Genomic DNA, 14,278 nt, shown 5'->3' with positions numbered 1-14,278 from the left:
CTTTTTACTTTTAAGACCGGGTCTTGCTAGGTTGTCCAGGCTGGGCATGAACTTGCAATCCTCCTACCTCAGCTTCCTGGAGTGCTAGGATTACAGGCCTGCGCCACCACACCCAGCTTCTTCAATTTAAAGTTTCTGACTTTTTTTTTTGTTTTTGTTTTTGCGGAACTGGGGATTGAACTCAGGCCCTTGCACTTGCCAGGCAAGCGCTTATTCTACTGAGTTATCTCCCCGGCCCCTGTGACTTCTTCATCACACCTCAGTCTCCTCGGAAGGCAGCTGCCCACCTGTTGCTTTGGCTTTTTCTTGTGGAGGAGGAAGGGCATACCAGGCACCTCTACCCAGCCATCGCAGAATCCCACAGTGTTTATCAATTGCCCGTGTGCCAGCAGGGATGGCTTTGCCAGTGCCCCACAGTGAGGTGAACCTGTGGTGTAACTGCACGTTCAAGCCGGACCCCTGCCACCTCATCCCCGTCCAACGGTTGGTTACCACGAGCCAGACCTTGTTCCCAGGTGTCCGTTTACACATTTGCCCCCTGCTTTTCCACTCCCACGGGCTTCATTCAGACTTTCCTGGTTTGTTGCCAGGGCTGGGGCTGTTACAGCCTAACCATGGGAGTCCTCATGTTCCCCATCCCTGCTGCTCCATCATGAGTCATTTTCTGCCTCATTAGTGGAGGAATTCTCCCGAAATTGAGCATCTATCCTTCCAACAGGACTCCGGGCACAGGAGGCTAAAACCTACCCTCTGGGGCTCCCACCTCGTTGGCCAAAGCGTCTGCTTGCAAGCCTTCGTGAGTGTGGGTCCTTGCATCACCTGTGCCTTCCTGCTGGGCCTGGCACACAGCCTTTCTGCCCAAGCTGCCATCTGGTTGTCCGTGTGGTAAATCCCTGCCCATCTTCTGCCACTCAGCCCCCGGATCTTCCCTGAAAACCTTCCTCTCCATTGTGTGCCTCCCCCTCACATCACTCCATGACCTTGTACTTCTTGGGCCTCCAAGATGGGCTACTATTCAATGCAATGGTTGTGTGTCAGTGTTTAGCTTTGCCCGACTGCCAGGCAGAGCGCCTGGTGCTGAAAACTATGTGAATGAATGAATGAATGAATGAATGAATGAATGAATATGAATGAACGAATAAATAAGTGAATATGTTACCAGGAGTCTTAGCTTTTTTCACTGGGGACAAGAGAACGTAGTGATAATGCAGTAACATGCATTTGCAGTTATTTTTGCATATAAATATCCCCCCATCCCCCCCCCCCCCCCCCCCCGCCCCCAATTGCCATACTGTGATCCTCAGGGCAGAGCCCAGGGTCACTCTCAAAGGGAGCTAGTATGCCCCCAGTACCCCACCCCTCTTCTACAGGACTGGGGATTGAGCCCAGAGCCTCCTCACCAGGCTACATTCCCCAGCCCCTTGGACATTTTCAGATAAGAGCTCACTAAGCTGCCCGGACTGTGTTCAAACCTGTGATCCTCTGGCCTCAGCCTCCCTTACTGCTGGGATTACTGACATGTACCACCACACTCAGCTCTAGTCCGCTTTCTCATTTATATCTGTAGCAATTTTAGTGAAATTAAAAGAACAAGATTTTTTCTTTTAAATCCAGTTTGCAGACTCACAGGGCACAAATAAATCCAGACAGAACGAGGCATGGAGCCCAGGGTGCTGATCTGATTCTGCGGCTGGGGTCGGGCGAGTGGGGGCTTCTGTCAGGACAGCTACTTGCTGTAAAGGAACTGCGTGGAAGCTTGGTGGAGGGCTGCGGGTAGCTCCGATCTAGGGAGCTCACCTGGTCTGCCTGAAGTCCAGGGTTCCATCCCCTAGTTAAATCTGCTTTTTTTTTTTTTTTTTTTTTTTTTTTTTTTTAAATCTGCTTTTGATCTTGCAAAAGCTTTAGTTAACTACCTGGCTTCTCCCTGAGTTGTTGTTGTTGTTATTATTGTTTTTGGTTTTGTTTGGGTACCAGGGGTTGAACTCACAATCTTATGCTTGCTAGGCAGGAGCTTATGCCACTGAGCCATCTCCCCAGCCCCTTCCCTGAGTTCTGTTTGGGGGGCTGGGTGCTGAGGCTGTTCTGTGTGGAGCCACCTTGGGGTCCTCCCTGCCCCTCACCTGCTGATGGTATAGCAAGAGATCACAGGGGCTGCCATCCCGTCTTGAAGTTAACCTCCAAGTAAGTTTTCTTATCCCTTCTGCTGAGAGAACGCCAAGCGTTGTTTAAAATAGCCCTGCTGTTTGGACTACTTTGAGCAGGCGTATTTGTGAACAGGAAGGTTGTGTGCTTTTCCCTCTTGACCCAGGTCCCCACCCCCCACCCCCACATCCTCACCCCAGGCTGGAAGCAAGGTCTTCAAGAGACTGGAGCAAAAAGTGCTGTGTCTGAACGACATTATTCCAGTTGAACAAAGCCAATTTCAGAGTTTACGTACTGTCTGGTTCCACCAAGGTCACATTGTCAAAGTGACGAAATTACAGTGGTGAAGAGGAGATCAGTTTTCCAGTGGCCACGTTAGAGATACAGGGTAGCATGACAGATCTCTCTCTGTGTCTCTCTGTCTCTGTCTCTGTCTCTGTCTCTCTGTCTCTCTCTCTCGATCCTCCTCCTCCTCCTCCTCTCCCCCTCACCCCCTTCTCTCCTTCCTCCCTTCATTTTTGTGATGGAATAATTCTGTACCCACAGCCTGCACCTGTGATTACAATTTCATATAAAATTCCATCTTCCTTCCCCCTCCTCAAACTGAAACAGAAACCGGTAAGGTCCATATTTCAGTGAATAGCTGTGTACAACGTCACTTTCCTGCTTTTGATCATTGTGCAACAATTCTGTAAGATCCTTATCTCTGGCAAAAGCTTGGGGGAAGGGGCACAGGAACTGCGTGCTATTTTTGCAGTTTCTTGTGGATCTAAAATTATATCAAACAAAAAAGTGTTGTTGTTGTTGTTTTCTTTTATCGAAGCACTTTAGGGCCTGGAGATGTAGCTCGGTGTTAGCTCTCTTGCCTAGCAAGCTAAGGCCCTGGGTCATTCCTCAACACTGCATAACCAAGCCAAAATTTTAAACTCAGTCTTCTGGCCTTATGGAGCTCATACTCTATTTGTCATCGAGCTGTGATGTTATCACAGGATATGCAGTTTCTAGAACATTCCATGAACTGTTTGAGTGATGGATGTACCCAAGCTCCTGGCAAGTGTCTGACGCTTGGTGAGCACTTAGCAAGTGCTGTGGCGTGAAGGAATGCTTGGCGACGGAGTTCCAAGGTCGTGAGCTACTTCATCTATGTAGTGTCTTCTGTTTGTTGCCTTCTTTGGTAGGAAGATGGACGCAAGACTTGAAAAAAGGAAGAAAGAAGATTGTGTAGTTAATAAGCAGGATTGCTTAATTTAGAACTCAAAGAATTGGCCCCAGTTGTGCTCCTAGAAGTGGCTTTGTCAGCACTTGAGGTTGTCCTTCCCTCAAGGGGACATCCTGTTACTGGGTGTCCCTAAATGATACTTTTCAGATCCATGGCATAGGCTGTCTCTTTTCAAACCAACAGAGGACTAAGTAAGCACAAAAGGTGTGAACAGGAAACTTCTGGAAGGGGGATGACCCAGGGAAGAGGACTCTGGCAGGCCAGAGGCTCAGGGGCCACAGGGCATTCAGGATGGAGAGGGATGGAGGGTGGACACTTTGGAGACTTGTTAGGGAGGTGTGATTTTCTCCCTGGAAAGCCACAAGGGTTCGGGCTAGAAAATGTCCACATCTGTTCCAGCCAGATGGCTTTTATTCATCTTCATAAACTCCACCTCTACTTTCCTCTAGTACTTCTATGAGTTTGGTGCATTTGTTTCAATGGATCTACCATTCTGATGCATCACTATTAAGTGGAAATTTCATTTCCTCAGTTTTTACTTCCGGTCCTTTTTTGGTCCCAGGATCCCCTTCAGGATACCACGTTCCACTTAGTCATCTCGGTATGAAACTTCTCATCTTTTCCTTGTTTTGAACGACCTTGGCAGTTGGAGGACTAGGGGCCAGGGGCTCTGGAGGTTGTCCCACATGGTCTGAACCTGCTGATGTTTTCCTCTTGCTTAGCCTGGGGTTTTATGTTGTCAAGAGGGACACTGCAGAGGGGAAATGCCATTGTGCTCATTAATGCAAGGGTTCATTCTGCCACCATGACTGTTGCTGAACTTGGTCCCCTGGCTGGGTCCTGGTTATCAGTTTCTCTTATCTAAAGCTCTTCATCTTCTCCTTTCCCACTGGACTGTAGGAATGAGATCACTTTGCACAGCCCACATGAAAAGAGGGGGTCGGGCTCCACATCCTTGACAAAGCAGCATCTTCATAGACTCGGACTCCTCTTCGCAGGAGGTGTTTCTGTTCTCTCTTGTTTATTTAATCATTAATTTTATCAATGTAGACTGATGGGCCATTACTTTATGCTTTGGCTATAATTCACTGCTACTCCATGTTCTTGCTCCAGTTCTAGCTTTTGCTCTTTCGGTTGGCTTATGTGTCTCTTTGACATCTCTTGTCATTGTGTATGTGAGGGTATGTACATGTGTGTTGTAAGTCATGTTAAAGTGCACTCTGGGCTCATCTTAGGTCAGTGGTACCCTGGTCTGAGTATCTTCCATTTCTCCAAGGAACCTGGTTCCTTTTATTGGAGGATGGTATTAGATACCAAGATGTGAGGAACTTTTCTATGTAAAATCAATGTAACAATTTTTTAAAAGTGTCTTTAAAGCTCTAAAATGATAGAATTATTCTTTACTTAGCACTTGTGTCTTCTCTTGGAAGAGTTATAATGCCTTACTGAAATGCCTATATTGAAATTTCCCGTGAGTTAGTATTTACTATTCAAAAAAGAATTCATGGGGCTTGCAGGTTAGCTCAGTTGTTTAAAGCTCCTGCTTGGGCAAGCTCAGTCAGGTGCTGGGGACCGCGGTTCGATCCCCAGCTCCACATGCTGCACCAGACCCTCCATTAAGGCAGCCTGAGCTAGCCAAAAAAACAAACAAAACAAAACAAAAAAAGGATTCATTACAATAGATTGCCTGAACATTGTAAGAACTCATGGCTGTTACTCCACTATTTCTGATACTCTAAAATGTCTACAGCATGACATAATATGTTCTCTAAGTAACAGAGGCTGGGGTGAATCTCAGAAGCCGCTTTCTCAGATGTTGGGGTCAGCAAGTCTCTTGTGTGTGTGCCTTGGGTCTAACTGTTTTAGTCCCTAAGGTCTCACCATTCGGGATCAGAATGAATGCAAACAGCTACTTCAGGGGACCACGCTGCCTTGCTCTAAGTACCTATGATTTTACACCAGATTTGGTTTTCTAGAGCGGGCACACTTTCAAAGTTAACTTCATGTTTTGGCATGAAGCAATGAAGCAAGAAACAAAGGCACACTGACCATGGGATTCTGGTAAAGAGTATTCTGTTTCCTGGCAACTGGCTTCACAAGTGTCCCTTTCCTCCAGGTCTGACAGAGATGGCGATCTTCAGTTGTGAGGCCCACAACACCAAAGGACTCACCGTGTCCAAGGCTGTGCAGGTCAACATCAAAGGTAAGCGGCCTGGCCAGGCCCCTCGAGTGCCCTAGGAGCTGCCAGGAGACCCAGGGTGAGCTCTTGCACCCAACTGCTGGGGCCTGAGTCCTGGCTTTCCTTACACAAGTCACTTCACCTTTTTGATTTCATGTTCTTTTCTGCAAAATGGAGGTAATTACAGAATCTCCCTATTGTTGAGGCTCACTGAGTCAGTAGAAGTCTCGCACCAGTGCCCGTCACCTCCATCTCACAAAACGCTGTTTAATTTAACCATGCTTACTCCAAAAATAAAAATAGCTCAGATGTTTGCCTTTGAGCATATGAGCTCCTATTTTCACTTTTTCCGCTTCCACCCTGTACTTGTCCTCATAAAACTCCCATGATCCCTGGGAGGGGGGTTACTTGGGGGCACTGACTTATGGAATGGGCTGTACGCCTCTGGGTCACGTGGGCCAGCCTCAGCCCTCCGCTAGCTGCTGGCAGAGGGAGGAAGTGGAGTGCAGAAAGCAGGCTGCAGGCTCCTTCCCTCTTCCACCTAATCTGCCTCTCTACTGAATTTAGATCTCAGTGGGACTCTTGCTGGGCAGTGAATTGCAACAGGGTTAAAGACTCAAGTCTGAAAGGCCCTCAAGGTAGTGGAGACATTTCAAGCCACCTACCATGTTCTGCTTTGTCCTCCTCCTCCCCTGTGTTTGAAGATATTTAAACCTGAAATGTGAATGAAAAAGAAAACAGAAGCAGATACTCTTTTTTAAATCTCTCTTCGTGTTATCTTCTTCTCATGGAAATTCAAGCACATCTTATGTTTTACCATTAGATCTTAATTTAGGTATTGAGCAGTAAGTACATTGGGTTTGTATTTCTCTAGTCTTATCCTTGGACCACAAGCAAAGAAGTAGAATGTGCTTGATGATGTGTTAATTATAAGTTCAGGGATATGCTGAAGGGGATGCAAAATCATGAAAGTAGTTATACCTTTAAAAAACCACTAGAAGGGACCAGGGAGATACCTCAGTGGCTTAAGCACCTGCCTGGCAAATATAAGGTCCTGAGTTCAATCCCTAGTACCAAAAAAAGAAAGTTGACAAGAAAATACTAGTGTAGAAAGCCATTAGAAGGGCTGGTGAGATAGCTCAGCAGACTAAGCACCTGCTTAGGCAAGCGCAGTGACTGGGGTTCAATCCCAAGTGGGCCTGCTGAGCTAGCCACTGAGACCAGACCTGGTGGTGCATATATATAATCCTAGCACTGGGGACGTTGAAAACAGGAGGATCACTGCGAGTCTGAGCTGCAGAGTGAGACCCTGTACCAAATACATAAAATTAAAATAAAATAAAAAGCCACTAGGGCTGAGTGTGATCTGTCATCCCAGCACTCAGGAAGCTGAGGCAGGAGGATTGTTGTGTGTTCAAGGCCAGCCTGGGCTACAAAGTGAGACCCTGTCTCAAAGACAAAAATCTTAAAAAGGCACTACTTTTAACTAAAGCACCTGCTCAGGCAGAGCGCAGTGGCTGGGGTTCAATCCCCAGCTGCCATGCCGGCCCCGCTCTTGGGGTGCACTAAGATGGTGATTGAGACTGGGCATGGTGGCATGCGCCTATAATCCCAGTGCTTGGGAGGCTAAAAACAGAAGGGTGTCCAATCTGTGTAATGAGACCCTGTAGACCCTGTACTAAATACACTGCAAAAAAAAAAAAAAAAAAAAAAGGCATTAGTTTTACTTTCACCAGATCAACCAGATGTGAAGTTATGAAAGGGCATTTTGTAAAAGTTCATTGGAATTTTTTAATAAATGAGCAAACTAAAAGGTAATACTAGAGGAAGTGTATAACTTCCTTCCCGTTTTACAAATCCCAGTTTTACAAGTTTCAACAGACATGCTAGGAATTTCAAAAATATGTGAGTAGGTGTACATTTGTAATGGCCTTTTCCTAAAATATAACCTTCTTACAATTTAAAAATCTGTGAAATGAAAAGTATTTTGTTTTAGGCTTTCCATAGAATCTCAATTGACATTTCTTCTTAAAATAAATTCTGATTCCAAGACTGGGCATGGTGGCTCATGCACCTGTAATCCCAGTGCTTGGGAGGCTAAATACAGGATTATCACTACAAGTCCGATCTGTGTAGTGAGACCCTATAGACTCTGTACTAAATACATAAAAAATAAATAGATTCTGATTCCAAAACTCATGGGGTTTTATGTTTTCATTCATTATAAAATTTGTGTCAAAGCCACCAAGACTCCTTTCTTCTAAACTATTATAGCCATGCTGGATGTGGTCAGATTTTGATCTGGAAAAGCAGATCCTTTGCGCTCATGGAAATGAGTCCAACCACATGCTGGTTGTTCCTTGCTTACTGAGCCGCATGTCTGCTGGGAAACCTGAGGCTCCTGAACGTGAGACCTGTGGCGTGCTGTACATGGGCCCGCCCTGAGCCTGTGACTTGGGTCCATGTCTCAGGCCCATCCCACTGTCACCTCCCTGCACACCTGGCCTGGGCTGCACACCTGTGCCACCCTGTTTGCCCCACCCCACAGCTCCATGGAGCAGTGTTCTTATGATGCCCAGTTGTAGACCATCTGACTGTGTTCACAGTAGGCACGGGGCTGTACCCAGGCCCTGCAACTGGTTCTTCCCTGGTAGCCCAGCAGCCTTTCCCTGGGGTACTCATGCCCTTCCGTTTGCTGTCCCTCATCATAGGCCTCTAGTGTCCTGGTAGGGGACACTAGCTCAGCTGAGACATGCCTAAGTTCAAGACCCTATTCTATGCTTATAACTTCTCTGGGACCTTTGATACTTTTTTTTTTTTTTTTGTACCAGGAATTAAACTCAGGACCTTGCACTTGCCAGGCTGGCGCTTGTGCTGCTGAGCTATCTCCCTATCCTGACACATTTTAAATTCTTCGGTGCAGTTCCCTCATCTATAGACTGGGTTTCTAAGATTACTCCTCTGCTAGGGCTCCATAATGACCGAATGAAGTCCCCACAGAGCGTGGCACACAGTAAGCACACAACAACATTTGCCACCACTTCTACTATGAGTGGAATTATTGCAAACAATTAAATTTACCACAAAGGGATGAGCTTCCCCAAACTTTCAATGCTTTTTGGATTCTAACGAAATTGCTTGCCTTGTCTAATATGCTGTTAAGGCCACTGCATGCTCAGCGTTCTTGCTGTGGTGCAGGGGCTTTTGCTTTAACTGACTCCTGTTTCCCCTCCCCTTCTCTTTTTCTCTTTCTCACTTTCTCTTTCTCCATCTCCCTCCCTCCCTCTGTCTCCTTACACCCCTCCTGTAACATCTCATCTTCTGGGTTCAGGGCACTCTTCTCCATGGTTAGTGTGGATCTCCCCCACAGGGCCAGGGGTCCACAATGGCAAGAGGGCTCTGGCTCTCAGTCCCTGTTTATTACACTACAGCCCAGCAAAGTGGCCACACACAGTGGGGTCAAGAATATGTGCCCCACTGGGCTGGGGAGATAGCTCAGTGGTCTAAGTGCCTGCCTGGTAAGCACAAGGATCCAGGTTTGATCCTTGGTACCGCATGCTGTGTAATCCACCAAAACCAGGCGTGGTGGTGCCCACCTGTAATCCCAGTGCTGGGGAGGCTGAGACAAGAGGATCACTACGAGTCTGAGCTGCACAGGAAGACCCTGTATCAAATAAATAAATATGTGCTCCATGAAGTATATGAATGTCTTCTTCTCCTCTTCTAGTTATAAGATGTCCTCACTTTTTCAGTGAGTGGGGATGTGAGTCTGTCCTCCTCAGGCCCAGGCAGCTGCATCCCATGGCTGGGCCCCTTCTCCCTAGAGCAGTGCCCTTTCTCTCAAGCCCAGAGTGGCCCCTCCTGGAAATATGTGTTCCGCTTGCTAATCTCAGGGCATGGAAACAGGTGTGGTGTGAATGTGTTTGTTCGGTAGCTCTGGCCTCCTGCAGCATATAACTGTGTTCCCATGCGTGTGCCTTTGTTTTCTGCAGCAATTCCCTCCCCGCCGACCGAGGTGCACGTCCGCAACAGCACAGCGCACAGCATTCTGGTCTCCTGGGTCCCTGGTTTTGATGGCTACTCCCCACTCAGAAACTGCAGCGTCCAGGTGAACCTCCAGGATGGAGAGGGGAGGAAGGGGTGGCTGGTGCTGTGATTGTCCTTGCTCCTCAAAGCAAGCCCAGAGGTCCAGAGTCCCTCACCCTTCCCACTGTCCACCATCGTGCACAGTTTTGTCCCTGTCCCTAATGCTGCTTCCTGCACTCGTGTGGTCCAGGACCCAACGCAAAGAGCAGGAACTTTCCAAGGAAAACCGGGAGAATGAACTTTTAATTCCAAAAGCACATCCCCTAAAGGAGGGCAGACAGGTAGCCAACAGTTCGGGAGACCAGGTATTTCCCGCCATGGCTGGCCTTGGGCTGGTACCACGAGGGACAGGTGGTGTGACAGAGCACACATCACCCTTCAGCCAGCGTCTTCCAAGGAAACGTGAGGATCACAGGCTCTGCCATCTAGGACACTTTCAGCTACCCGTTCCTGAAACTGGGTTGAGACAGTGCTGAAAGAAGTATATGTTAGCTCTCTCCAGGTGACACTTTGCCATGAGGGAAGTGTTGCTCTCCAGGTGGCAGTAACACCGCCATTCACCACCCAGTGCCCGCGGTGGCGCAGGACTCTGCACATTCTCTTACTGAAAGCACAAGGTGCTGCGGGCTCAGACACGCACAGCATGGGAGTGGCAGAGCAGGACTCGAAGCCCGGGAAGTTTAGATGCAAAGGCAGAGCTCAGCACCGCCTGCTCCGCAGCCGGGAGGTACAGCCCGTGTGGGCGCAGGTTCCAAACGCGCAGGTGGGAGGCACTGGAAGTAGGACCGCATCCTGTCTCGTGTTTTATCACCGGCACGAAGAGCGCTGCTCTCGGTTTCCTAAATACCTAGTTTTATTAGTTAAAAACATGCAAACCTGCCAAGTGCGGTGGCATGCGCCTGTCACCCAACGCTCTGTGGGCCGATGAGAGAGGATCACAGGTTAGTGACTTAGTGAACCCCTATCTTAAAATGAAAAATAAAAAAGGGCTGAAAAGGTAGCATCGTGTGAAGGCTAACGGTCCAATTCCTCGTACCTAAAACAAAACAAATACCCACATTAACCTGACATAGGCCAGTCACGCCAACTCTTAGCAATGTCACTTCCGAAGAATGTTGTGTTGACAACCAGATGTTTTTAATATTAGATGGTATTAATTTCTCTGCTTTTAATGCCTCCTACTCTTACCTAACACCTGTTTTTTCTCCAAGGAACAAAAGCATGCATTATCCCTAAAATAGCCTCCACCCTCACCCTGCCATCTCCAGCCTTTGCTTAATTTTTGCCTGACTTTATGTGTAAACCTCCCAAATACTAGTATGTGGAATTCTTACACTTATGATTCCTCACCAGGAATAGTTTTTTTTTTTCAAAAATACTTTGTAAAAATACATGTGTTCACATACTATAGGGCCAGTGAGATAGCTCAGTGGACTAAACACTTGCTTAGGGAAGCGCAGGGACCAGGGTTTGATCCCAGGCACCACACACCGTGCTGGCCTGCCTCTGGACCACCGAGACAGGGAAGAGTAGCTAAACCTAGCACTAGGGAGGCTGAAAATGGGAGGATCACTATGAGTCCAAGCTGCATAGTGAGACCCTGTACTAAATACATTTTTAAAAAAAGATTGTTTTTAAAAATTCACATACTATAACATTCACCCATTTCAAGTGCAATTCAGACTGAGTGTAGTGGTGCATGCCTGTAATCCCAGCACTTAGGAGGCTGAGGGAGGAGGATTGCCGTGAGTTCAAGGCCAGCCTTCGCTACAGAGTGTTCAAGGTCAGCCTGGAATATATAGTGAGACCTTGTCTCAAAACCAAAAATAATAAATAAATAAAGTGCAATTAATTGATTTTCACTTTATTCGGAGAATTGCATGACCATTGTCACCTTTTAATTGTGTCTGCATTAGTAAGTGACATTTCTATGTACTTTCTTGCGTTTCGTAATACCTTTTTTGCTTTTGGTATCAATGTACTACTGGTTTTCTATAATGAGCTATAAAATATTTCTTCTTTTTCTATTTCATTGAGAAGTTTGGGAAACATCAATGCTCTGCTTTAAATGTTTAATAGAATTCACCAGCAAAGCCGTCTAGGTATGGGTTTGTCTTTGTGGGAGACTTTATGTAATATTTCTTTTTTTTTTCATTTATGAGTTTGCTGCAGGGTCTCACAGCACAGCGGGGACTCATGGTGATCCTCTTGTTTTCAGCCTCCCCAGCGCTGGGATTACAGGAGTACACTGCCACACCTGGACTCTTGGCTCAGTGCGCCCCAGGGGCGGGGCTGGTACATGCAGGACTGAGGCTCGAACCCTGGTCCCTGCGCTTGCCAAAGCAGGTGCTGAGTCCGCTGAGCTATCTTGCCAGCCTGGTTTCATTTAATATTAACTCTATCTTTTTACTTTGAGTAGGTCTACTTAGATATTTGTTTCTTCTTGAGTCAGTTTGGATAGTTTGGGTGTTTCTAAGAATTTGATCATTCCGTCTAAGTTAGCTAATTTGTTGGTATAGAATTGTTTATAGCTTTCCATTACAATCCTTTTCCTTTCTTTAAAGTTGATATTAACGCTTTCCTTTTCATTCCTGCTATTAGTAATTGGTATCTTCTCTTTTATTTTTCTTCATCAGTCTAGCTGAAGGTTTGCCAATTTTGTACATCTTTTTAAATAAGCAACTTTTGGGTTTAAAATGTTTTTCTCTTGTCTGTTCATTTCTGTCTTATTCTTCATTTTATTATTTTCTTTGGCTTAACAGCCTCATCTTCTGTTTTCCTAGGGTTGAAAATTATTGATTAGGGATCTCACCTTTTTTTAAAAGAAAAAATTATGAACTGTACATTTTTATTTATTTATGTATTTATTTATTTACTTATTTATTATAGGGTGTTGCTCTGCAGTCCAGGGCTGGCACTGCATGGGGTAGGGATCAAACTCGGGTCCTTGCATTTGCCAAGCAGGCACTTAGAGTGCTGAGCTATCTCCTCGGCCCTGTTTCTCCTTTGTTAGTACAGGCATTCATACTTCATCGTTCCCTCTCAGCGCTGCTGTAGCTGCATCCCAAAAGGTTTTGTTTTGTGTTTTCATTTGTCTCAAGTTCTTAAAAGTTTTGTTCTTGTGATTAGTTCTTTTGTTTGTCTTGGTTACTTGGGACTGTATTTTTTTTTTGTTTTTGTTTTTGTTTTATCAATGTACTTGGTACTGGGTTTTACTATGAAGCTTGGACTTGTAGTGATCCTCCTGTTCTCAGCCTCCCCAGTTCTGGGATTATAGGTGTGTGCCACCATGGCTGGCCTCGGTGGCCGGCTCAGCGTGTCTAGGGTCAGGGCTAGCACAGCATATGGTGTGATCGAGCCCCAGTCCCTGTGTTTGCCTAAGCAAGCGCTTCAAAGACTATATTTTTAAATTGCCATATAGTTGTAAATTTTCCCAATTTTCTTTCTTTGTTGATTTTCTACTGTGTTTAGAGAGTATTTTTTTATAGCATGTGTTCTATTCTGGGTAATGTTTCCAGGGTACTTGGGAAGAAAAATCAATTCCACTGCAATCAAGCGTTTAGTTAGAATCGGTTGAGTTGAGTTGGTCTTGTAGTCTTGTTCAGTCTTCTCTTTCCTTGTTGGTCTTCTGCATAGTGGTTCTATCTATAACTAAAAGTGGAGAGTTGAGGTCTTATTGCATATTTCTGGGCTATTTCTCCCTTTTTCTATCAGTTTTTGCTGTGTCTTTTGGAGCTCTACCATTGGGAACACTCAAGGCCTGACAATAGGCATTTATATAAACGGACACAGTGAAGGCATGGACCAGCCCTTTTTTCAAACTGTCACCATGTTGCTGAGCTATTTGAGACATCTGAGAGGACACGCAAGGAGACTGAGGAAGAGTTTCCCCAACACCTTAAGGAGCAAGTCTCAGATAGACAAGAGCTGGGGCGGGATGGCTGGGAGCTCTGAAATACCGGGTCACCCAGAAGGTGGAAGACGACCACACACAAGCTTCACCTGCTCTGTCTTTGCTGTGGCTTTGGGGATCCAGGGCTCATGTGAGAAATCCTCCTGGGTCAGCCACATTATAGGCCCCTGTCACCCACCCTAGATCCTGTGGCCATTCTGTCTTGCCCCCATCTGCCAGCTGGGGCCTTCACTTCATTCCTTCTTCCCATCTCTGGTAGGATCACCAGGCTCAGTCAATAAGCATCACACTCAGGTAAATTACATAAATACTCTTGTGATTTATTTACACTGCAGAGTGTTATTTCTCTGAAATTCATATTTAACTGGGTATCCTCTATTTTCTCTAGAAGTTATACTTCGATAGTCTGTTGGCTGATCATGTTTTCGCATTCCTACAAGGACCAAGTATGGCTCTGTAGTTCATAACAGTTTTAAACTCTGACTTGGTAACACATGAATGCTTTGGCTGAGATTCGGGTCCACACACAGGCAGGACACACCCTCTTCCTTAGGTCCTGACATCAATTCCTTTCTTCACCCAATTTGGGGCCACCTACTCTGTTTCTATTTTTGACTCTTATGCACACAGGCCTTCCTTTCCCCAGGACCCACTGAGAAGCACCGCTATTGAAATGCCATCTTCTTCCATGAATGTGTTCTTTAAGAGTGTCACTGTGCCTGGAAATGTTCCAGGTGGG

At 46.2% G+C, this 14,278-nt stretch overlaps 1 protein-coding gene across 1 annotated transcript in view; it reads left to right on the top strand.

Annotated features, from left to right (window-relative positions):
- The window catches only part of Mertk (MER proto-oncogene, tyrosine kinase), a 120,506-nt gene that overhangs the window by 40,825 nt on the left and 65,403 nt on the right, over window positions 1–14,278 (top strand). Inside the window, exons 5-6 of the mRNA XM_023717364.1 lie at window positions 5,478–5,564; window positions 9,533–9,648. Of these exons, the coding sequence (XP_023573132.1) occupies window positions 5,478–5,564; window positions 9,533–9,648 (203 nt within the window). The remainder of the gene's footprint in view (window positions 1–5,477; window positions 5,565–9,532; window positions 9,649–14,278) is intronic.

Source organism: Octodon degus, unplaced genomic scaffold (genome assembly GCF_000260255.1).
Source record: "Octodon degus isolate 3935 unplaced genomic scaffold, OctDeg1.0 scaffold00052, whole genome shotgun sequence".
NCBI lineage: Eukaryota > Metazoa > Chordata > Mammalia > Rodentia > Octodontidae > Octodon > Octodon degus.
The sequence above is the reverse complement of the archived record's forward strand: the minus strand, read 5'-3'. Positions and strand labels throughout refer to the sequence as shown.